The 27,989-nt window shown below is 29.4% G+C and overlaps 1 protein-coding gene across 2 annotated transcripts in view; it reads right to left on the minus strand.

Annotated features, from left to right (window-relative positions):
• Positions 1-27,989, minus strand: part of LOC112591088 (homeobox protein caupolican-like) — a 65,160-nt gene that overhangs the window by 27,973 nt on the left and 9,198 nt on the right. The window contains exon 1 of one of the 2 annotated variants that reach the window (XM_025334745.1): positions 3,599-4,146. The exons of the other annotated variant lie outside the window; for it this stretch is intronic. Within the exon in view, the coding sequence (XP_025190530.1) occupies positions 3,599-3,658 (60 nt within the window). The 5' untranslated portion in view covers positions 3,659-4,146. Of the gene's footprint in view, positions 1-3,598; positions 4,147-27,989 lie in introns of those variants that run through there. 2 annotated transcript variants of the gene reach the window in all.

The raw sequence follows: 27,989 nt of genomic DNA on the forward strand, positions 1-27,989 counted from the left end.
TATACATACATACATACATATATATATATATATATATAAACCTACCTTATATATGCGTCACGACGACGAAGACCGTGGCGCCGCGCGCGCACAATATCCGATTTCATCTGCTGCTGCGCCCATTGTTGTCGTCGATTATAATAATACATACACACAGGTATAAATATATATATATATATATTTATATATTATACGTATATGCTTGCACAAATAAAGGGAATAGGTACACTCCCGGCGGGTTTTCGCGCGATAATCTGTCCCAGTGTCCGCGTGCATTGTTTCAATTGTCGGTGCGTTAGCCGATGGACCAATAAAGGTGGACGTTAGATTAAGTTAGGTTAGAACATTATAGCCGTATTTAGAACAAATTTGAAATCTCTTTAGTGTCCCAGCCTGACATTTGCTCAGTAAGCAAGCTCCAAATACTAAATGAGTATGATATATATGAGTACTATATATAAGTATATCTATAATAGGAACTATTTATACCTATATGGTTATATTTATAATATTAATGACATACTTCGAATAAGTGCAAATTTATATTTCAAAACAATTTTAAAACTATATATTATTATATCCTACACCTGTCTTATATACAATAGTGTTTAAAAAAAATTAGGTTTTATTACAATAACCTAAAAACTATATTTATATTAAATCAGTAATTGAAAACTAATTTCAAATAAATAAAAAGTGAGTTAAATATTTTGTTTTGAAAAATATAAAAACTTTTTTAATAAATCTACAATAGTTATATTTATTGCTATAATAGTTGTTCTGTTTTTTTTTTTTTTTTAAACAAAGGGTGTCTGAAACTTGTAAATACTAAATAGTGCATTATAATCACTATGATTACAGTTTAATACCTATATCTATAAATATTATATATTATTTCAAGTTAAATCATTCAATTTTTTGATTATTTATCACGTCTTAAATATTAATGAAATCACAATATATTTTAATGTATGCAATATTATATAAGTACTATGTTAAACGCAGCGCTGAGTTTTCGAAAACACTATTATAAATTATCGACTAGGTACTTTGATGTGGATAAATAACGAGTAGTTTATTTATCGAGTTAATAAATACATCGATTAGGGTGGGTTGCCTGTTTGTATTAATAATAACGCTTGTCAACCTCCGACTATCGTTAGGAAAACATCGCACTCTCTAAAAGTCACTTATAACATTTTTTACATTGTTGTTACAAGTTATATAGATTAAAAATAGGTACCTATAACATTTTAATCGTCCCTATTTTAATCACTGTTGATATTATCATTATTTAATTTAATTAACATATTCTATACCTATCCTTGCTAATACATTATAATTTTTAAAGCTCAGGACTTCATTTATTCAACTCGCACTATCCCTCTCTCTCATATAAATACGATAAAACTACCTCGAATTAAAAATATAAAAAGTCTTTTCAACTCACCCTCGTAACAAACCGATGTAATGCATATAACATACTAACAATGAATGGAGTTTGATAACTTAACAACACACGTGCGTCCTCATAGATACACATTTTATTATATTACATATAGCAGGGGCAGCCAAACAGTCGATCACAATCGACCGGTCGATCGCAAACGATTTCAAATTCGATCGTGTTAGAATTTATTTTTAGGCTACGCACACGAAAATTAATCATAGTGATATAGTAACTTAATAATAAAACTTTTTTTAGAAATCGATCCTAAAAGGTGAAGTATATTTTTAGTAGATCGTGGCCAAAAAAAGTTTGGCAGTCCCCGACATATTATAGGATTGAACATTATTTATACATAATACTTGTAACTTCATTAAATATACATATTACTTGTATAGGTTAGGTTAGTTATATCAATACATAAATCAATGATAACGATTGACTAGTTAAAGGCTTTTAACGAATATAAATTAAGAAACAGTAATCTATATATTATTATAAAGTAGTTCGTAAAAGTACCTATATATTTCATTTAGTTTTAAGTTTTAATTGATAATTAATAAGTAATAACGGTTTTGATTTTATAAAAGTTAAAATATAAACTTATTTTTATGATAAGTAGATCAAATAAAAATAAAATATAATTTTCTATGGTATATAACACATCAAACAAATAGAACATAAAATAAATATCTAAAAAAAATTAAGCAAACTATAACCATCAATAAACCTAATACTAATTAAGCTTTTTTTGTTTAAGCAATGTGTTATAATGTAATTAACAAAGTTTTAATATCGAGTCACCTTACGACAACCTTGTGAGATAACATTTTTTTGATATCAAATAAGAAATAACAAATTATTCATAATCAATAAGTACATTGATATTAAACACCAATTATTATACATTACTAAATTAATGATCAAATTTGTATTTTTATTAGTCTGTACACTATTTTAATATTATCATTATTTATTGTTTTTTATTATTTATAATTATAGGTACTTAACTTATTTAATAATTAAGTCCATTAAAAGACAATTTTATATTAAAAATTTTCAATACACAGGTGTATTGCTTATTATAATATAGTACCTATAATATGTTTCTATATTTTAAAGCTTTACACGTTGTACCCATGTATACTAAACTTTGTATACAATATTGTTAAATTTATAGGCTACAATAATCAATCCATTTAGGATTTGAGATATATAATACCTTTGGACTTTTTTTTATTATTTTATAGATTCCGACATTCTGTAAATATTATGCGTACTAGATATTATTTGTTTTTATTCGTGATTATAGCTTCTTAATAGATTTGATAAAATAATGTAGAAGCAGTATATTATATAAGATGTTCTTCTGTGATCAGAAATATTTTAAATAAACTAATTTAATTAATACATTAGATCCAAAGGTATATACAATCGAATATTAAAAAATCATAAATATTGTATGTAAATATTATTTAATCTTCAAACAATAAGTAGGTAGGTATTGAGTAGTAAGTATAATTCAATACTCAATAAATAACTTATTAAAAGCTCTAAATTTAAAATCACATAAAAAAAAAAAAAATCAGAATAGTAACATTACATGTATCTTATTTAAACGACAGAATTTGCCGTAAAAATATTTATAAATTTAAATTGAAAAATTATTAAATGTATGAAAATAGATCAATTTTACTTTTACCATAATATGCCAAACTAAAATAAATATTTTGAATGTTTTGCTGTTCGAATCTAATATTAGAAACTATTACCTACTTGGTAAATCATAATTGCCTGAATTAAAAATAGAAGATTAATTTAATAATATTACATTAGTTAAATAAAAAAATATATAAATAGAATTATTAACGTATTTATATTTTGGTTTTACCTACTGGTATAAGAAATTATAATAATAATTTAAGGCAGGGACGGTTTAGACACAAATATTTTATATTGTATTGTTCACAAAGACACGTGAAACGATTATGATCTTAAAAACGTGAGATAAATTTAAGTGCACATATTATTGGGAAAACATATCATGCGTACTATGGAGAATAATTATAAGAATAAAAATTGAAAAACTATAATAATATTATTATTATTTATTATGACCATTATATATAAGGTATATTTTGTGTCTCTTACCTGTTGTCCGGGGGTTGGATACGCGTAACCGAACTGAGAATAAGCCGACATGGTAACCATTTGTGTTGAGTTGTATTTGTACCGGTTTGTGCAAATAACGCGTATAGGTACGGTACTTCTACAAGCAATTCGGAAGTATAATGTTTTATTATACTGTTTTCGCACGCGAACTTGAACCGAGTGGCGTCCGTAAGGAGCAAATATAAATTATTACCGGCGGGCCGAGTGGTAGGTACTTGGAAATCGATCAAAATAGATAAAAAAAAAAAACGACGTGCGAAAACGGATTTGAAAAATTAAACACGGTTCGTTATCTGATCTCCATCGTGGGCGAGAGGGTGGAAAAAAATTCCGAAATCAAGCAATGTCACGACGACGACGACAACTACCCTCTCCGGCGCGGACGAAGGGTGAGCGCGGGGTTGTATACGCGACAATATTATAATGGTACACTGATGGTGATGATGTGTGTATGTGTGCGTGTACGCGACAGAGAGTGTGAGTGTGGCGGCGGGCGCACGCTCGATGGGACACGCACGGTACGGTCTCTGGACGGCGACTGAACGACGGTTGCGGCGGCGGTGACGACGGACCGCCACTCGGCCATCCCCACTCCGCACTCCACGATCCGTCTAGCGACCCGCCCACCGGAGCCCGCGTGGACGTGGCTCGCGCCGGCCAATGGCTGAGCCGCGACCGCCCGCACCCCCACGCTACCCCGATCACGATCACCAACGCCACAATGTTTGCGGTGTAGTTTTATTATTGTGTGTGTGCGAGTGTGTGTGTTTTTTTTTTTTCTGTATAATATACTTTTTTCCGATTTTATTTTATTGAAACACGGACGGACGTCGTCGAGTGCACGCGCCGTCCAAGTCGAACGGCGGCGACGATCATCGCCAATAAATAAATTTGACAAACGCTTATAAAATTTAAATAGGTATAATATAGGTAGGTATACACATCACGCATTAGACCCGTATACCTACATCATGTATTGTAAAAAAAAAAAAAAAACCGCCACCGACGAAGAAAATTTTCTCAAATGTTTGTCTGCGCACGGCTATATTTTATGTTATATTATTTTTAATACATTTTACAAATATATTGGCGTTAATTCCTATATATATATATATACGTAATAAATAAAACCATTTACTTATAGAAACGACTTGGTGTTTATAAACGTATTCTATATATATAAATTATTATCTGTTTAATGTTTCCAATATATTAATCTCTCCCACTCGCGGCAGTCTACCTGCATAATACACATACGTTTAAGTATAGGTATATATATATATAGCTATTCGATCGGTGGAAATTTATATTATTGCGTACCTCCTATACTTGCACGCTGTGTGTTTATATATATATATATATATACTCAATGAGCTGCACGACGACTACTATTTAATAATATATATAGGTACATAATATATCTGTCGGCAAACGGTCGGGAAATTCCTTTGATCAGTGTGCAGGTATGTATATATATATATATATATATATATATATATAATATGGATATATGTGGTGTACACCGTAGAGACTGCTGCAGACTTGTGGGTGGGTGGTGGCGGTAAAGGTGGACTGATGAAGGTTCGCAAGGGGTTGTGAGGAGGAGAATACGAAGACTTTAGAGGAAATTATTATATTGTCAGACTCGCGTATTTATCGCAACCGACGTCTCCTTGTTGTCTTTATATATAGCCCGTATATAGTTGTATACGTGTATTATAGACATATATATATATAATATAATGTTATTGCTGCCTATTAGGTAATATTTATTTATAAATAAATATATATATATGTATGTATATAATATTATGGTTGATACATTATAAATTATTGGAACCGGACTCTTCGAATGATGCGCATAAATTAAACTTTTCCAAAGACGAAAAAAATATCTATTATACATAACAAAAATATACATATTTATCTATACATATACATATATGTATATTTTTTATCTAATATAGCTAAGATATAACGATCAGTATGATATAGTATATAATTGATATTTGATTTGTAACTAATTTTATATTTAAAAATATAATATATATGAGAACAGTTTTAAATCCTGCCATGAAAGATATAACTGTACCCACTATTTTCTATTGTGGGTATAATTATAACATTTTAGTTTTTTTTAACCGGAAAAATACGTAGACACATCGAAAACCATCATCTGAATATAAATAGATACCTAATTGTATGTATATATAAATATATAATATATATTAGGTACCTAAAACTGCATAAATAGCTGGAAAATATTTATAGATCTATTAATACGTCTGATTCTATCCATTATGATATTTAAGCGTACAAAATAAGGTTCATATATAAAACTTCTTTTTTTTTCTAATATTTTAATGACAAAATAGATTTAGAATCGCATTTATATATTTACTCAACTAAGTAGTAATTACTGCAATATATAAAAATGATAAATATTGTGTTTTTATTTAATTTATACACATTTATAAATTGTATATATTACAGTGTCCTCAGGTATATATTTAATGTTATAAATTTGTAATTGGAGTTGTATCCATAATAAATACTCTTATTATTATCGTATAGTTTATAATATGTTTATAATTAAATTATATTAAAAGAAATTCACAATATAACTACTGCTACTCCCGTAGTCGCGTATGATATGTAACCAAGTATAATAATCCGTACTATTAGTACATAATAGGTATAGTTTTTTCATATTTTTTTGTCCAATGTTTAAAAACACTATAGGTACATTTTATTTATTATTTTGTATTTCATATAAATATTATCTTTCATAAAATTTTGTACACACCTGTCTATTATTATTATAAATAATTAATATAGAATATACTAATCAGAGTATATTTTAAATGTGTATTTTTTGCCGTAAAGAAGAATATTACATATTATTTTGAGTTTTTAAGTGCCTACAATAGAAAACCTCTGCAGCTCTTAAAATACGAAATATGTGTAGTATGTATGCTATACTATTAAGGCATCATAATTATAAGCAACCTATTAAGTTATTTAATGATGATTTCGCAGAATATTATAAATACCTATATTAAGTAAACATAAAATAACTATAAATATTATAATAGTAGTATAATATATTTATATTACTTCAGTGTAGCTGTTAATAATGTGTATAATATGTAATAACACTAATAACCTATTATTATATTAACTATTAATATGCCTGTAAATTGTATATTATAATTTGTTTAATAATAATAAGTAATACCTAACACTAATAACCTTTTGATATAAATATGAAATAAGAAACTTAATCAAATTCTGTCTATTTTTCATAATTTTATGTGAAAAACCAAAATTCTTATTATCCAAGTATTATAATATATTAAAATAATATCCATAATAAGTTAAATTTATTTTTGTAGTAATTAAATTACTTAAAATAGGAGGTTAAATCTTCATCCTCGGAATAATTATCATTCATTTCTGAAAATATTTATAATAGAAATAATATATTATGCACCTAGGTTTAACTTATAATAACTATTATAACTTATAAGTGGATATTATTGAAATTATCTATAGATAATATACATCTAAGATTAATACAATATATTAAATATTATAATGTATCTGTATAATATACAACTTATAAGTACGCACTAATATAGTGCATAATAATGTGGTATATGTACCTAAATCCAAATAATATTGGTATAATTATTCGTGAAATTAAAATGAAAATTATATCGAAGGATATTTAATTATTTTTTGTAATAACAATAATTTATAATATCTTTATTTTGTCTCGTTTATTTAGGTATTCATTCGTTGAAAGTTTTTGACTCGATGAGGTGACTAATTTATATTCTATTATAATTTTAGTATATATTTTGACATTTAAATTCATATAATAAATATGTACATATTTAAACATGGTTTTTGTAATAATGCTAATTTTTATCAGAAACATGATTAAGTTCGTTTGCATAATTGCATAGTTACATTCTTAATATAACACTGCAGAATATGATATACACGAATAAATTTATGATAATAAAATCTAGATAGTAGGTATAATAGAATCAAGTTAAGTATTTCATTGGCTACCTATATAACAGTTATATACTTTATTATAATTACATTTTTTGTATTTAATATCAACTAACTATATTGTATGTCTATTTATCGACCAGTACAAACCAATGATACAGCTGTATTATAAAATATAAATATAATATTTATATAATACGGTCAGATTGTACAATTATCTAGATTAAAAATAAAAAAAATAATATACGGACATAAATTTAGAAATCTGAAATGGGAAAAGTGGGCTAAATTTTTTCAGAAAAATACAATATTATAATTTTAGAAAAAAAATTCATTTATTTTTATTAACGACGAATTATTTCTTAATCAATCTTCAACACGCATCTTTATTGCGTTTGTCTTACTAATCTATGAATCACTTCGTCAATATTAATAGGTAAAACTGTCTATAGAAAGGATAACTAAATCACTTAGGTTTCCTGGATTTGTGCCTATTATATACATATTCGTTCTTACGTATGTCAAATATTATTATGAACGCATCGAACATTATTATCTAAAACGACCATATAAACACTGCAGGTGTGTTAATCATTTAGAAATATAGTTCACTAAAACGGAATCCATTTGTTAATAATATAAATATAACAACACTCATTGTGTATATCGTAATAATTTATGTGCACAATCTATACTAATAAGCAATATGAGTATATAATATATATTAATACATAAACATCATTATCGTGGTGGTATTTTTGGAGTAAAAAGGATACGGTTGTAAGCATTTTTCCCGCCGTTAACATATAACGCATAACGCGTATATTAAAACCGACTTTACTCTAATATCGACAAGGGAAAATCCGCCGTACATGCTATTGTGTAAAAGGCTTTTATTGTGTTACACTTAATTTTTTTTTTTTTTTTAACGCATCTGAAATGCGTGTCTTCTTTTACAACAATGGAATACAACTTTTATTGGACATCATCAAACCTGCACGATGCTATGGCATAAAAAATTGCGTGTTTAAAAGAATTTTTGAACTCCTCGTGGAGCCATTTAATAAAGCGTATACCTACTTATATTAATACTTGTATCTACTTCGATACTACTGATACCAGTCCGCAATATATATATAGTCCATCGCGCCGTCACGAGATGTGCAATGTAGGTACGTAAATATGTTTGTTTATCTACTACCATACAAAAAATTCGAACAAACGTACTCATATCATAAAAAATATTATGGCTGTAGTATAGAAGTCATGTACATCACACGCACATTTCCAACACACGATGATGTAGGTTTAAATTATATTTTTATATAATATTTTGTAGTTATGAACGCATTTATAGTGGAAACATATTAAACATGATGCTTGCGACAATACGTAAGTATGTAAGTATTCAATGGTTTTGATAAACTATCGGATCATATGTTCATAATTATTAATGATTAATATTAGTTAAATATATTATAGAGTGGGTATAAGTATACTGTATACACCGTATAGGTATAGCCATATAGGTTATTGAAACAATGATACAGACATACGCGCGTTGCATGTGTTATGCAACAATATTGTACTGAAATATATAAATATATACATATAGGTACATGTCAAGACGTAACGAATGCAACATACCACATATAGCAATCTATTTGTCATTATTATAATGTATCTAAATAGTCATATAACGATATGTCGGATAAGTGAATCAGTGTAAACCTACTTACTCATTTATACCAGGAAAAATAAATTATAAATTAGCATGTAGAACAATACGTTTTAATGTAAACACGTTTAACAGCAATCAGCGTTTATACTTAACAATATTATGTATAGTTTTAGGGAAACACATGGATGCTATATATACTATATAGGTAACTATAATAGTAGCTATTATTATTCTATGTACGATTTAATTGTAGTTTAATTATTTTTGTTTTAATTTTGATGCGTGCCTAATGCGCGGTTGCTTTTCGTCAATCTTGTAGACAAATAACAAATTCACAATAATTTACTTACAATGATACGTATTATAAAATAATATATATTTATACCAGCTATGTACATAATATTATTATTATATTGTGCTTAGCTAAGTGCATTTTAATTAAGCAAAATATCCGCGGTGCGTTTTTGTATTGTATACATAAATATATTTTTACATTTCAACTTCTGATGTCTACATCATATAATAATTACTAATTATGGGTGTGCACGTCAAAAACAAGATCATGTACACTAAGATAACAGCATTTTATTATAATATATTATATGTAGGTAGGTACACCTTCATCCATACATTTTTTGTAGACAAAATGCGAAAAGAATAACAGCCATATTTAATTATATATATATGCACACTTAAAACTATGTAAAATGTATACTATATATATATATGCTCGTATATAGTTAACGGACAATTAAACAAACGTTTTCAAACATGTAGGTTTATGTGCATATACACTAGACAATATTCATAAATGTAAATTGTATATACCTACGGCATGCCTATATACATATAAATGAAACAATGCCGTGAAGATATCTTGAGACAGCATGGAGTGCGAGTCTATTATATTTGCTACTAACTTTATTCCGGACTATATAATAATCACGGATATTACTAGTATTATTATTACTTCATATATATGTATGAATAACACGAATAACGAGTATATAATTAATTACGTTGTATTTATGTATATCAGATACCATAATATATAGGTATTGTATACAGTATACTTTAATGTACGAAATAAATGTGACTGTGTGAGCCTATTATAATACGCATCGTATTTCGGGTTGTAAAATGATAGTTTCAAAAAACAAAAAACTAAAATATCCGATGAGAAAAAAGCATCACGGGTACACAGAGGATACTTGTAACATACCTATACCAATAATACCTATGTACGGTATGTTATAATTATGATAAGATGAAATTATAAGATAAAGTTAATAGCGGTGAATAATATACTAATTGAGGCTCAAACCTGAACGGGAAAAATAATATGCCAATGGAGTCCGCAATTGAAAAACAAAAATATATTTATCAACTATATAATGCGAAGGCATTTATGCGATATCATTTTATCATTTGTAAGACTTTTTTTTAGATAAAAATTAAAGTTGAATACCAATGTAAAAACGAGAAGTACTTGAAAAAAGAAAGATATTATACCATAACTAAAAACAAAATAAATGAGACATTATAATTTTAATGATTATAATTATTTATTATTTTAAGCAACTGAATTTTACATATAACAAATACCTATATTATTCAAATTTTCAAAATCAACATAAAAAACATTTTTAATCATTCTTGTAAATTTTTTTTACTGGCAGTCTTAATTCTATAAAAATTGGAACGAAAATATGATATTCACTTTTAAAACATACGAAGATATTTTTTTTTTTTATAAAGTATGACGGGACTCAGTTAATGTTAAACATGGACTAAATTAGTATACTTCTAAAACAATTGAGGAATCAATTTTGTGACAATATATGATTAACCTAATTTCTCAAATAATATGCTGTCATAATAATATCATAATAAATGTTTAACTTATAAATTATAATATACAACAGGTTAAAGTCGGTACTTATATATATGTATAACCAATAGAAATTTTTCGTTTTTGATAACTGTGCTAAAAATGTTAATTTTTAAGAACCAGAACCGGAATTAGTTTTTTGTTTTCTAGGAATTGAACTGAATCGAAAAAACTATAAGACCAATATATTTATAGTTAAATGAAAAATCACTTTTATGAGGTGAATTTAGTAATTTTCAGTGATATTTTGTTCTAGTCCCAAAAAATTTAACGTTATCTCTCAAGTATTGTGCTCACAATAATTTTATTGTACTGAGTATTGTTGAAATTCTTATTATGTACCGTGCATGTATACGCGAATTCGACATTTGATTTTTATATAATAGAGTAAGCGAGTAAACGATACACTCATTTCACGAGATGGACTAAATTTTATAGAAGTATATCGTATATATTTGATTTACTTTTATTTATCATTTAAATTAATACAATGGATGTGTTTATTTAAATAGACTATAAAACTTACATAAGAATTTCACAAGGAAGTTGCCACGTTTACTAATTACTGCTACACATATACACACACAAGACATAAAATTATTATACAACTTAAATAGAATATGTACACAGATACTATAGGCATAACTGTACCTATGTTTGATCGGAGGTAACGTTTCATTTTATCACCTTATACGAAGATCTTAATGAAATTTAAATAGTTAATTATATTGAAATTAATTTACGTATACATTATACACGGCTATAATACATTGGTACCACGTAATCCTTATTAAGTACGATATATTATCGTATTCAACGCTTAGTAATTTAAAAATATTAATTTATATAAATAATAATAGCTATATATCACAGCTAGGCATCATTCGCGGTACAAATATTTTATCTTCTCGATATCGCAATGTAGGTTATACTGAAGCATTCACATAAAACCAATTATAATTATATAGGTATTATCCATATAAAGTACCGTTCGTTAAAAATTCTATGTGAATTCGTTCTTTGAAAAAATATTACTGTCTGAGATTATAATACACATTATATATATATTATCTTATATTACGAGTATATATATATTATACCCATATACATAAAAGGTACGAAATGTTAAGTTACGCAGTACCTCCTGGAATTATGCGGGATCTATATATTTGCTTATTATTTTCATTATAACGGGGAAAGTATAGGAAAGTTCTTTTTTACATAATATGTATAATGTATTTCACTATTTTTGTAATTTTTATTTCACAAAACTGTATTGACTTTCGGTTATTGAGATTATACTTATACGATTTCCTGGTAAATCAAGTCTACTAAATATTAATGCAACGAACACAGGTTATAACAATACATTTTATTATTTTAAAACAATTTAGTGATCTATACAAGATAAAATAATATAAGTATAGGCTTAGTCGACAAAACTAAAGCGTAAAGCATGTATACAATTAATATACATACAGAAGCCAACAAACAAATTTCTTGAAACTATATTTTCATTAGCTCAAAAATATCTAATTCACCATAAAATAAAAATTGATTTGACTTATTTTTAGAGTATTGATTATTATATTATTTTATCGAATATGTGAGTCACAAATATAAATAGGTATTACTTGAGAGACAATATTATTTTAAAAATTAAATGTAAAACTATTAAATTTAATCGCTCATAAGTTGGTTATAGTTGTTACTGACATACTCTTGTACCTAAATATATTGTGATTATTTTGTAGACTGATTGTTGGTGGGTGGAGGGATTGGCTCCCCAAAATTTAAGTTGGTTCAACTACGTCGAGAGATGTTTCTTATTTTCAAGTCCTTGGACTCTTAGAAATATTATCTTATTTTTTATTTATTTTTCGATTATTGTGCTTTTACGTTTATAAAATGCATTATAGTACCTAATGTATCGAAGATACCGAAATTATATTTTCTTAAAAACATTATTGTTATCATAGTATATAAAATATTCTAATTGATCTTTTTCGCAGATAATTACGTGCGCACTAATTTAAGTGGTGCTTACCTATATAATTTATACCGTAACTACATATTTACACATATAAGCATGCATTTTAGGGCGTAGGTATATCTATAATATATGTATAATACAAGCGTGAAGAGTATTCATAATTTTTTAATAATTAGCTTGTGTTATGGTTGATGGTACGTACCTACATTACATAATATATTTAATTAGAAACCGATGAAAAACTAGTCATTTGTTATACACGATTGTAAATTCGTGTTAAATAATAAATTTAACGTTTGTTGCGCACAAATTAATGTTTACCTATTTAGGTACCCATTTTAACACTATAACGTATACTAATAGATATAGGTCATACAACAAAATATAAATACAATATACAGAATGATAGGTTTAGTACTAATTTTTATGTGTTTAAGACGTTTAAGTATCAGTTGGATTACGAAAATTGAACAAAACGATAATAAAATATATAGTTTGTTTGTGTAACTGAGGTTAGGTACCAGATTGATGATGTAGATCTAACTAAATAACGAAAAAGGTATAGTAACTATACTAACTTGTATATATTATATATACAATATACATTATACATCACCCAAAAAAGGGGAGGAGACGCTTTATTTCTATTTTTTTATCCATGGCTAAACGTGCGAGTGATATATATATTATTTTGAATGTTTTTATTTTTACAATATTATTCATTTGAATGAGCGTAAAAAAACAATTTAAACCCGAATTACACGATTTTTTATTTTGTTGGTTTATTTTATTATGTTTATTCTGTATAGATACACACACGTATACGCACACTACATATATAATATGTATGAATTAAATTGCAATAATGTGACACTCCGACACTCGACATAATCTTCAAACCGATTAACCGGGTGAATAAAAAAACAATATCATCGTAACAAATTATAGAGTACACGAATAAATAAATCGTTTTTTTTTTTTTTTGGTAATAGTATCAAAATGTTAACGAACTATATAATATATACGGCTTAACGTTGTTATAGTATGTACGATTATAAGTGGATAAATGGCGATAACTCATTACAACAAATCCTATTTTAATGAAAGTATAATAATAGATAATTTATTTATTACTCGTTTACTGTACACCTTTATAAACAGAATACTAATTATATTTTTATGTTGTTATCAAAATTATAATAACAATATATTTATATCATTAGTTGGTTTATATATTATAATTAAGTTGTACCTATTATATGATTAGATAACATATATTTATTTTAACATAACAGAATACAGTGGAAACAATCAAGTTTGATCAAGAACTTATATGAAAAACATAATAAAATTAAAAATTAACAATAATCGATATTACTCATAAATCATAATATAATATAACGTACGGTTTTGTGAAATATATTTTTTTAGGTGTCTTCTTGCTCTCTAACTTTTAACATTGCGTAGTATATTTGTATAATCTAAATTGTATATAATTTCCAAATTTAATTTTAATTTAAATTATATCTATATTTATAGATTAAATATTTACTTAAATATCTGCAGTAATTAATCTGTCAAATATAACCTCTTAGATATTTTACTACTATAATTTCAGCGTATAATTAGTAGAACCAAATGGTCAATCCAATAAGTGTAATTTTTCTTATATTGTTTAATAAATATGTCTTAAAAAATTGAGCTTCATAATGTTTAGAACGATCGTTCAACTTTGACCGTTGTTACAGATTATGTGGCTAAAATTTGTATGACTATATTGTCTATATTGTATTATTTATAATTGGAAAATAATCATAGGATATTTCAGACTGTATCTATCTCTGATATATTTTTCCACTTATCTATTCATATTATTTTGAATTCTGCTTTAAATGTTTCATAATGACGTAGAATATCTTAATGATCAACTTTATAAGCTCTATTTTTTGAACTACCGTCGCTGACCAGTTGTTGCAGTTTTCAATAATTTATATAAATAAATTACATTACGTTTCATTAAAAAGAAAAAAATGTATTTTATACCATTACAATAAATGAACACGTCGTGTATAAATGTACGACTTTTGAAGAATTTTCGGGGTTTCGAACCCTAGACCACCCCTTCCGCGACAATTTATGTGTCTGGATTTGATTAATTGTGTCGATAGTGATGACACACAATAACGCATTTATATATACCTACACGTCATATTGTGTTTATAATTTCATGAAATATGTGTTGAGATCACTTTAACAATCGTATTTTCGTACAACAATAAGACGTGTCCATCCGTCATCCAATATTATAATATGCAATAATAATGTGTTACCTGCCGACTTCACATGATTTTTGGATTTCCGCGACTGTCGAAAGATTTCGAACGTTCCATATTGTCGTATACACGCGTGTCACCGTGCACAATAATATACTCAATATAGTAGTATGTATACCTATTTCACGCGTAAACGTACATACCTATAGGTATAATAGCCGAGTACCTACAGGTATTCACGTCACTCGCGTATTGTATATATATATATATGATATTTCCCCAATGTTCTGTATACTTGTGAAGATATACATATATTGATATACTGCAGTATACGACGTATATTGACGGGATATATATAGACGCGGGTATAATGTAATCTCGAAAAGTCCTCTTCGCACGCACTATATATATGTAATATTATAATGTAATAATGTACCTACCTAATACCAATGTATATATATATATATATATATATACGTACGATCCAAACCCGAGCTGTCGAAAAGAAAAAGGAGAAGGACAACACAGCAACGACAACAAAAAAACGTAAATATACCGCCGCCGCGACAGAGTCTGGTGCAGGTGAGTTGTGTGACAAATTTTCGGGGACAGACGGGCGGAAACCGATACCGGTTTTCATCTGGACACACACACACACACGCACACACACACATGCACGATATAATATAACGTAAACACATCGCTGTGCGTATATGTGTGTGTGCGCGCGCGGGTTATAATCCCGCGACGGCACCGGTGACATATAATATACTTATGCGTTTACACATATATATATGTATATTTGTGTGTGTGTGTGTGTGTGTGTGTGTGTGTGTGTGTGTGTGTGTGTATTTAACACTCGTATACTCACTCGCACTGCAGCAAGGACACGCACAACGAGAGCTTGGAAACCGATATCTCTTATTCGGGGAGACAGCTAGCAGATATAGCTGCGGTGTGCTGCGCGCCGCGCGAGCGCAATACGGTCGGCTCGGGCGCGCGCGCGTATGTGTGTGTGTGTGTGTGTGTGTGTGTGTGCGTCGTACGTGCGTTATAAATCCGCAGTTCGGCCGCACCTATGTGCGTATAGTATGTCTGCGCGACGCCGTGGTCGTGTATACCGCGCAAGGTACCTAGGTATATAACATATACGTATATACATACGAGTCATACGACCGCCGCGCCATATGTGTTCGTGTGCGCATAATAATAATAATAATAATATTATACTCTTTCGATTTCCATTCAAAACCCGATCGGGCTTCTCCGATATAATACGAATGCGAGGAAGAAGAAAAAAAAGGTAAAATTATTAACTGGTCGGCGGCGCACCGATCCGAGTGGGTAGTATTTCGTACCGCGCAGGCTATATACCAGCTAGTACATAAGTATATATATATATAATGTATATAGAAAAAAAACCTATACATATGGGTACGTGATACGAGATATATAGTATACGAGTACATAATATAGTGTGTATTAAAATATTATTTTTTCCCAGTCTACTACCACTTCGCCCCTAGCGCGCCGCCGCCGTCGCTGAAATATATTATAAAGTACTTGCTACACACAACACACACACACACACATCACACACACACACACACACACACACACACACACACACATGCGCGCGCGCAGTTAGGTACCTATTATATATACGCGCGCAAGTATACCTGTGCCGGCGGTTGGGCGCACCGGCGTGTGTGCGGGTATGCGTGCAAGTATAAAATGGCGAAGCCGCTTTTGGCCACATCCACACGGCCAATAAAACCGAAGACTTGCCGGTGGGTATACTGATTGACTGCTATACGCGTGTGTTGTGCCCGTGCGGTGCGTGGAGCTGCGGCCGCGCGCGCGACCTTGTCGGAAATTACATAACGCGAGTACGCCGCGCTCGCCGCGCGCACACGTCACGCGCGTTCCGGCCCTAGCCCATGCGTGCGTGCGTGCGCCCGTTTTTAATTGCGGGAAAAAGCGGCGGAGGCTGGCAATTAAAAGAAGCGGTTTGTCGGCGGCGCGTCTCATAACGTTGCATGCGTATAAATATATTGAAGTACCTGTACTGCAGGTAGTCTACGCGCGCACACATCGTCGCCGTACAGGTATTATGCGTATAGATACTCCTCGCGATACAGACCAATTATAACAAGCGCGAGGAATAAATAAAATCTCATAGTCCGACTTAGCGTTGTATAATACGCACACACACACACATTTATGTATATCGTGTCCGTGTTTAAGTATATCTATACAGTTAATAATTATTACTATACGTATTCCGTGTAAGTACAATATTATTATGTTTATATATATATATATATCTCGTCGTATTTTTCTAATTAGTCGCGGTATTGTTTTCGTTTTTGTTTCTTCTAAACGTGTTCTATTATCATAAATTACACGTGTTAATTTTTATCATATCGTTTTCACTACCGTTTGCCCGGCAGTTATGCAGATGACGCGGTGGCCGTCGTCGTGCGAGACTGTATAGGTAGGTACACAATAGATGATATCTATTTTAATATTAGGTAGGTAGGTATACCTATGAATTAATCGCGTGTTTGTGTGCGCTTTTACATTGAGTACATCTACAAACGTGTGGCGGACGAAGAACTGCAGTAGGTATTTCGCGGGCACCGTCTATTCCATTTTAATTTCCGAATTTTGCACACACTATTCGGTAGGTAGGTAGGTACGCATAAACGATATCATGCGTTATGACGTTATGTTTAAATCGATCGTCGTCCGACAATCGTCTGTTACAAATTCGCAACGCCATAATAATATGCACGTGGACTTATCATCATACCTATCATAATATGAACGCAGAAATGCTGCACGTTGTGCGCGTTTGTATATGATTTGTGCGCGCGGCCGCTCCAATATATATGTATACGTAAATACTTCGCGTGGTAACGCTTATTGCTGTCATAATTTATATATTATAAGATACGATATTAATATTTATTATATGTATGTGTATGTGCAGTGTACAGTTCATGATCTATATATACTTCTATATAGCAGTCGGACCTCCTATCGTCAACCGTATTATTATTATTATTATTATTATTGTAATATATTGGTGTATGCGACGCGGTATAACAGTATACGTTGTTCGATCGTGATTTGTACAGTATCCGTTTCACAATTATTATTGTATTGTAAACCATTCCACGACGAACGACTTAAACGTACCTTTACATACTCTCGAAGGTACAGTACCTACATATATTGAATTAAAATAGTATGTCATATGAACATATTATGACGCTGCGCGGAGCGTATTGCAGTATATAGGTATAAATTATTTTTTGAACGAGTCACATAATAGATAAATTATCCGAGAACCGAAGCCATAATGTAAAAAAGACTTTAAAAAAATAATAGAGCTACGATCGTGGAGTTGTTATTTAAATATTTTGTAAATCAATATGCCAATACCTATACTATTGTGAGTGCCAAAAGCGTTTTCGTCATAGATTAGTAATTTTTTCTTATCGAGTCATCCGCATTGTTCTGTTGAAAGTTGGTCAACGATAGTTACGATTTGAATCAATGAGAGCAAACATTTTTATTTTTATTTTTCGTAGAGAACAAACCATAGCAGAAAACGTCATAAAGGTTCGCGTCCTATGGCGAAACATATGATATACCTACCTATATGTATTCACTGTACTGTTGTCAAATCGAATAATATTTGCCGACAAATAATTGAATGTTCTATAAATGTTGACAAAATTCAGAGAATTTAACACGTTAATTAATTTTTGCACATTTGAGTGCAAACACCGTTTGAGTTTTTACTGCGAACGCAATATGTGATACAATCGTCCATTCATGAGGTGGAGATGGATTATTATTTATTTAACAGCTACAGCAAATGCACAATAATAGAAGCCACCTATTTTTATTGAAGCGTTTGTTTATTTTCTAGTCTACATACATATAAATACAAGAATATATACACACACGACACACACAATTAATAATTATCATAATAACGAACAGATAATATTTCGATTTGATCAGAGGAAATAATATTTTTTTTACATCCATGTAGGCTTTGCGAGTGTCGGGCGATTAATAGATATTTGAATAATTTATATCATATATAATTTATTCTATTGATAATCCTACTGATTTAATTATACAACTAACGGAATAAGTATATCTTTAAAGCAAGATACATCAGGGATGAACTGCATATACGCATGGTTGATTTGAGGATCAGGTCCTTTGTGGATTATTTTTAAAAAGATATTTTATAAAATAATATTTCTTGGAAAAATTTTAATTTAATATTAATGTTCATAAAAAAAAAAAAAAAATAATAATAACTTTTTTGTAATTTATATTTCACATAGGTACACTTTAAAATTATAATACTTACATATAGTGACAATATACGAGTCTTATTTAGTGCATCTATCTACTCTAAGCTGGGTCCGCACGACAGCAATAAAACGCGGTATAGTTGTAACGTGTAATCGTAGTGATAGTTAATATTACGAATCTTAATAGTTTAAAGAGGATGTTACTTTGAGAACATTAAACATGGTAATTACTGTAACAATTTCATTTATGTAAATATACGTCCTATCACTCCTATATCGTTTATTTAAACTTAGCTTCCTTATCATTTATAATGTACGATTTTTGTATAAATTCATTAATAAATAAGTAATTCATTTAATTATATGATATATATTATATACTCGTACTTCATATACTATTACTGCGTTTATAAGCATAACTAGACCTTTGAATTTAAGAAGTTTATTGAGTCTCACCTAAAATCATTTGTTCGTGATATATACTAATGACCCTTTTATGCGACTGGCATGGTGTATTAATTATTTATTATTATTTAATAATAAAATTATAAACACATTTAATTTAATTTAGGTATATTATATATTCCCGCATTTGTTATTCATTTAAAGCGTATATAAGACAATTGAAAATTGTAAACGATGACTGTATAAGCAACCTAAAAATGTATTTAATATTTATGTATAGGTAAATATAGGTATAAATATTATTTTACTGTAAATTTATTTTCTCGTGGCTCGCTGTATGTACGATGTAAAACGTACAACTGCACTTATATAATACCGCATTTAGGTATAAAAGTATATTCCGTTAGAAATATAATGTGGTTTATTATTGTATTCTTTAAAAATCATTTTCTACTGCATAAATGTATACTTTATATATATATTATGTTTATACGAAAACAGTTACTGAGCAACGCGTTTTATTGCAGGACAACAAACTTATATAACAATTGCATTAAGTCGCGAAAAATTTGAATGTACACGTCGCAGTTATTTTTCCGACGCGTATTACTTAAATGTAATATATATACGTGGGCTTATTTTATCTGTGGACCTACGAAATTGCTTTATAAATACATAATACGTTAACTATGTATATTGTATATAGATAAATATGTGCATTATTATATATAGTTTGCGTACAAATGGGCATGACTGTATACGACAAATTCACACTTTATATTTTACTTATGCGTAGGAAAAAACACTGAAAACCGTATACAATATCGCTTTAACAATGATCGTAAACTGTCTGAACCTTGGATCCCGGGGAATGCAAAAAAAAAAAGAGAAATGTACAGCGAGGGAGAAAGAAACTGTGAACCTAATAAATTAGTAAATTATACCATCTGTAGATGAATTTAAAAATGTATAGGTACATCGATCTTATAAGGTATTTAGTTTGGACATGGAAAATAGTAGATATTTGAAAATAAGAAAATAAATATTTTATATTACATACCTGTACAATAGTTTAATGACTTATAAATAATAATAATTGATCGGTAAAACGTACGACTTATGTTTTATATTTTAATTTTATCGTATTCTATCAAACTAACGTTGACTTTGTTCACAGCAACTGCCAAATTAGATAAGCTGTCTAAGAGTATATAAATAATATATATATATATATATAGAGGTAAAACACGACTGAAGTTAACATTTTGTAAACGAAAGATAGATAGGTAGGGATGTTATTTACGGAGCACATACGTACTTTTATCCGTGAGGCCATAGTGCAAATAAAAAAATAAAATAAAAATAAAAACGAAATTTTCGAATAATTTATACGGCGTTGAACACTACCCGTGACTCGCAGCAATTAAAACGATACGATATCGCGCTCGCCCGTTTGTCCATCGCCACTACCACCGCGGTAGCGTGCACGTATACGTGTAATACATACAATAATAAATAATAATAATACATAATATTATAATATTATAATATAATAATAAACGCGCATAATATACTCATGGTATACGCATATTTAACGTGGTCCGCCGCTATATGTATACCTATATACAGGTAAGTTCCTACAATATATGTATAAGCTTTATGTATAACACTATAGGTGTACTGCTCCAGCTATACGCGTTATACGCTGTATTATAATAATAGTATATAACTATATACCTATGCTATTACAACTGACCCAACACGCTACACCACTGTCCTGCACAGTGCAGAGCCGCATCAATGTGAAACGCTATTATAATGTGACCTCTTAATGGTGTTTGAACAATGCGTTTATGTTATTCGTTTCACCAAAAAAGGTGTTATTAGCCTGCCGTCGTAGGTATATAGGCGTGTGTGTACGTGTACACCTATATATACAATGCGGTTAACACATTTTCCGCTGCCTCCCGGCAGAAAGGTTTTATTTTTTCCGGCGGTTCCGAGTGGCCAAAACAAAAATAAAAAACAAAAATAATGTATATGTACACACACACACATATATATATATTTCTAGGCGTATGAAATAGGTGTACGCATATTATGTGTAGTATAGTATTATAGGTACATTGTGTCCGACACTCCGACACCGGAAAACAGTGTCGCGCAAAAGTGTCGCGGGACGGTATGATACAGTGAACCGTGCACTATATCATGAACATTGTGTGCATTAATATAATGCATAATGAAAATAGTTTTAAATGAAAAAAAAATTAAACACGAGCAGCGGATGTCACTGGGTTTTTTCGGCATCGTTTCGGACACAGGTGCAGCAGGGTTTCTGCAACGGCAGTGGTGTGCGGCGATCGTGTCGGTCGCAGTCAGCTATATAACATCATTAATGCATTATTAATATCGTACCGTATACCACGCTCGCGGACATTAGAATATAATTATTTTACAATATAATATAATATATACAATATTTTGGATAGGGTTTTATTATATTATGATAGTGCACGCGCGCGCGGCTAACGATTTAATAATGTGCGGTCGCTCGTCCGTTTGTCGTGTCCGCGGACAATATATAATATTACATTATACGATCGCCGCCGTTTTTCGAGCGAATTTTTTCCAAATCGTAAAGTAACGCTGTCGCCAGAAGGAGAAAATATGAGACGTCATCAAGCCTGCACGCACCAGTGAATTTGTCATAGAAACCGATATAAATTACTCTGCAGTCGCAACATAACATTAGCGCAACTACGTAAGGTTATATATTTTTGTGATTTGTCGTTTCGTTGTAGATCCAGCATCAAATAATGAAACGTTTTGCGATACGACCAGAAAAAAAAAACCATCCATAAAATGTTTAGTAACATTTAGTATAGAATAAAATACAATATATCATGTTTCCAATGCGTTACACTTCGTTAATCGGTTTTATTTTTTAACTAGAAATACTATATCAAATGTCGTGTTGAATAACCAAATAAATATAGTCCAAAAATATAGTCGACAAATAGCTCCAAATTTAAACTGATCGATAATTCATCAAATTGTCTCAAGTATTTATGTAATATCGTAAATTATTCGAAAAAAATATAATTTTGTATTTATATAGTAGTGCATGCTATAAAAATGTATAAAAGGGTCGTTCGAAAAAAGTTTTAAATGTTTAGCACAGCCGTACATATAGTCGTATCAAAAAGACCCATCAAAAAAAAAAAAAAAAAAATAAAAAATAAAATGTATAGTCGAACACATAAAATAAGCACTTAATAAAAGATTAATTTGATCGTTACCATTAATATATTGATGGTTATTTTATAAGAGTTTTTTTTTTTTTTCAAAAAGGTATAGATGCATCAAAACAGCCATAAAGAATCTAAACTGTCAGTAAACCTACTGAAAATTGATATTAATGATGTACCTATATCGTACACAGTATTGTATATAAAATATACTGTACACCTATGACATATCGTTGTTTATTAAAGTGTTATAGTGGTTAGGTATACCTTACTATAGATATGCTGTGAAGTCGTGAGAATTTTTACATGAATGACGTTTACAAAAACGTCCAAAATGAAAATGAATAATAACAATATAATATGATATGGGCTCTTTCCGCATTGTCCAAGACACTCGTGTGATGGACATTTTTGCACTGGTTACATCGAAGAATTTTAAAATACGTGACACGGATATTGTACACAGACAATAGTCTATAAATATTGACGTTTCAAATTCAATGTCGTAGGTGTGTGTTCTCGAGTTTTGAACGGTTATATAGGTCGGCTTTTTGGCGTGCACAATCAATGCCGGTAAAATGGACAGTTCTGTATTGTACGTTTTTCCTCTGCCACGGGGTTGCATCTAAAGCCTACACTGCAGGTACCTCTACAATACATATTCTAAATGGCATGACGTTTTATTATGAGATCAACAGAGCGAAAAAAAAAGAAACGAGTACAAATCGTAAAGATGAGACGCTTGGTGGTATCACGACAATAATATTATAATATGTATTATGGTATTGGTCGATCACGATTCCATTAGGCACGCGTAACAAATTACTGAAATAATAATGTACAGTGAAAGTATAACGATTCAGTGTTTTTACACACACGTATGTGTACGTAATGTAATATAGTTATATGTTATTATTTATTAAAATATTTGTGTTTTGATTTTTTTTTTTTTATTATTATTATTACTGAGCGGTACAAACACACACAATATTATGTAAACCACGAAGCTTATTAGCTTAGTATCAAATTCATGTAACTCCCGTATTAGTTGTTTTATGCGGTGTTTGTGTTTATAGAATATTATATTAGGCACTATTGTCGTGATATAATATTTAATGTAGCGAATTTGTAAAATATCGGCCATTATTACCGGAACCGATACATCACGCCGGTTTTCAATAATACATTTATGTGGTTCACTAAAAGTGAATTTACCCCGGAAACTTTCCTTTTGCCAAAATATTTGTTCAACACTCCCGCCACGTCGTTATGTATAATGTTGTGTTAATATGCAAATGTCCGGTTCGCGCGCGCATGATAGATCGCCCGAGAAAATGTACCTAAAAGAGAACGTAATAATTGTTATTGTCATTATAAAAATATATATGTACAATACACATAATATTATGTATATAATGCGCCAGTTTATAACAATAATGCGTTACGTAATGAAACACTATATATATATATATATAAATACGCTGTAGAACTGCACCGTATTTATGCTCACGACACACACATATAGTATAATATCCATTTTAATCATTCAAAAATGAACACAACTTTTTTAACATTCTCGCGAAAAACTATTTGTAGCGTTGTAAACGTTTGTAACTATGATAAATGTGTCTTATAATTTTTTTCGACCAAAAAATATGCATTCTGATAATTAATAATAATTATTATAAGTAATACTATACCACGATATACGTATACGATATAATTTATATTTATAGTGAGCGTACAACATAAATATACATCTAAATACGAGTTTTAAACCGTGGTTTCGACGTTGAAATTATATTTTATGAAATAGATATTCACTGAGAAATTTAGTATAATATATAATATTATAAAACTTTTACTCCATAGTATGTATTTTTAATTTAAAATATATTTAAACATTAAACGTATATAAATTCGACATTATTTTATTATTTTATAAAACATACGTTAAGGGGATTATTATTCGACACTGCACTCGAACCACCGAAGGGTATTAGTATAAAATATACAGTAGCTATTCAAGCGGATATTTGAAGAAAAATCAGCTTAGACAAAACATCATATATAATAGTATTGTGTACTCATATTAAATCCTATTTTTATGTAAAAATTGAATAAATTGAAAAATGGAGTTATTTTTTATTTATCGTATGAATCTATAGAAAGGTTTGACACTCCCGAAAATTCCCAGGAATACCAAAAACTGTCAATTATGACAATATTTTTTGATTATTATAAAAAGTTATAAGTCTTATTTATGTATTTTTTTATTTTTTTTTATATAAGTATAATTAATAATTATACGTTAAAACCATCGGTGTGCATGGTCGTGGTTTATATACCTACTCAAAAACTTACTTCACCGAATTCGAGGAAAAATTTAGAGATATATTTAGAATCAGTAAGATTGTAGGTAAGTATTTGTAATATAAACTTACTTTTATAGTATACTAATAATAACTAATGCTGAATTATTTTAAAAACTGTTGATTTTCGAGGGTGAGGTATGTCATAAACCGATTAGTTCCTGAAGTCATTATACTTTAAAATAAACCAATCGTTGTATCCTATGCGCCGAAGGCGGATTGTTCACATCAGCCGAATTTGTCAACAAAACGAGGTACACCGACATGGACATGCTAGTGAACTTTATAGCATAAACAAACTCGGATAATGATTTTGATAATTTATGTTACCTTTCGGCGGTGTCTCTTGTTTTATGATAACACTTATATACTTAACAGTGAGAATTCATTTTAAAAGTTTTATGGAATTTTAGTTGTATTATTATTTATTATTAAGTTATAAAATATTTTTTGATTTAAACTCTTATCTAGCAACTACAATATTTTTATTTTATTTTTTTATTAATGTAATAAATATTACGTACGTGTGATAGAACTCATCTGATCCACTAAAATAGCATCGATTCCCACCAATACATATACAATATACATCTCCCAATTAAAACCTAATGTTTTATTTTTATTTTTTTAATTTGAATGTAGACACTTAGTATAAAAACTTGAATATTGAAATGTTATAAACCATTATTTTATTTAGTCTTATAAGTTATAATGCATAAAGTATAATTCGAACACATATTTTCTTTATGATTCTCTTGCAGAATTCTTAGGCGTTTCAAAGAATTTTATGTAATTCTTTCTCAGGATTTCATCTAAGTGGTCTTCCCAGGAATAGCCTATATTTAAGAACGTTAACTATACTTTTCAACCAAAATGTCATGATTAAACCATTTCAATAATATAGAAAAAAATGTTGTAAATGACTATGACATACCTAAATGTGAAAATGGAAATCTTTATCAAGCATGTTCTCTAAAACTACTCATCCGATTATCTTGATTTTTTTTTTTTTAATCAAGAATTCATCGCGGAACAGATTTTAAACCTACTTCTGATTTCATAAATTATTTTTATAAGATCTATTAATTGTTTTAAATAATCAGCAAATACGCACAAAAAATATTTTTTTCATCTGTATAACCAAAATCCAAAATCATTAGTTATCATTAGTAAATGGTATTTTAGTAAATAGTTGATGAAGTATAACAGAACAAAACTTAACCTTACCTTGGTTCACACTATTAAAACTTATGAGTTGTTGGTATTTAATCCAGAGTGAAAGGAAACCAAATTTGTATCGTTCAAAAAATTAAAAAAAATTAAAAAAAAAGCACTGCTGTTAAATGGTCAAAAAAAACAACGCTGGACGGGACTGCTATGCGTAAAGTTGATATGTCGGAAATATCATCAAATCAGAAAGCTAAAATACTATTTACGGGTACGCTAAACGTTAGAATTTAGGCAACCGAATTTAACACGGATACATTTTGTACGGACAATGAAGTGTGCACGGGAATAACTAGTTATATGTAAACTTATTAATTTTTTATCGTATATACAGCTGTATAATATTATTATGAAATATCACACATTTTACAGATAAATCGTTCAACAATTGGCGTACAATCTAGGTACATCGAATATTTCAAAAGCCATTATATTATTATCAAGCATTGCAGTATATTATAGCTGGTAATATTTTACTGTGAATAATAGCAGTGCGTAACTACAACATTATTGCTATTGTCAAGTATTATTATTATTATTATTATTATTATTGTTACAGTGCAGCAGCGTGTAAAGATTATTGTTATACGACAAAATAGAGAATTCAGATTTTGGAAATCGCGTCCGCGCCCGAGATCGACTAAATCGTTTTACAAAATCAAAATAAAAACCAAAAACCAAAACCCAAAACCCAAAATTGTTGTTTGATATATTTTTTTATTTTTTAATTTTTATACATTTATATAGATATATGGTTTGATAACTCTCAGTTAAATAATTTCGATCGTAAATACGTGGTACACATATAATAATATATGAAACGGAAATGATTGATGATGGCATGTGTTACATACACATACACGTACGCGTACTACACGCTAACTCGTACGCCACACACACACACACACACA

The sequence above is a fragment of the Melanaphis sacchari genome, unplaced genomic scaffold (assembly GCF_002803265.2).
Source record: "Melanaphis sacchari strain LSU unplaced genomic scaffold, SCAv2.0 Contig129_pilon_pilon, whole genome shotgun sequence".
Lineage (NCBI taxonomy): Eukaryota > Metazoa > Arthropoda > Insecta > Hemiptera > Aphididae > Melanaphis > Melanaphis sacchari.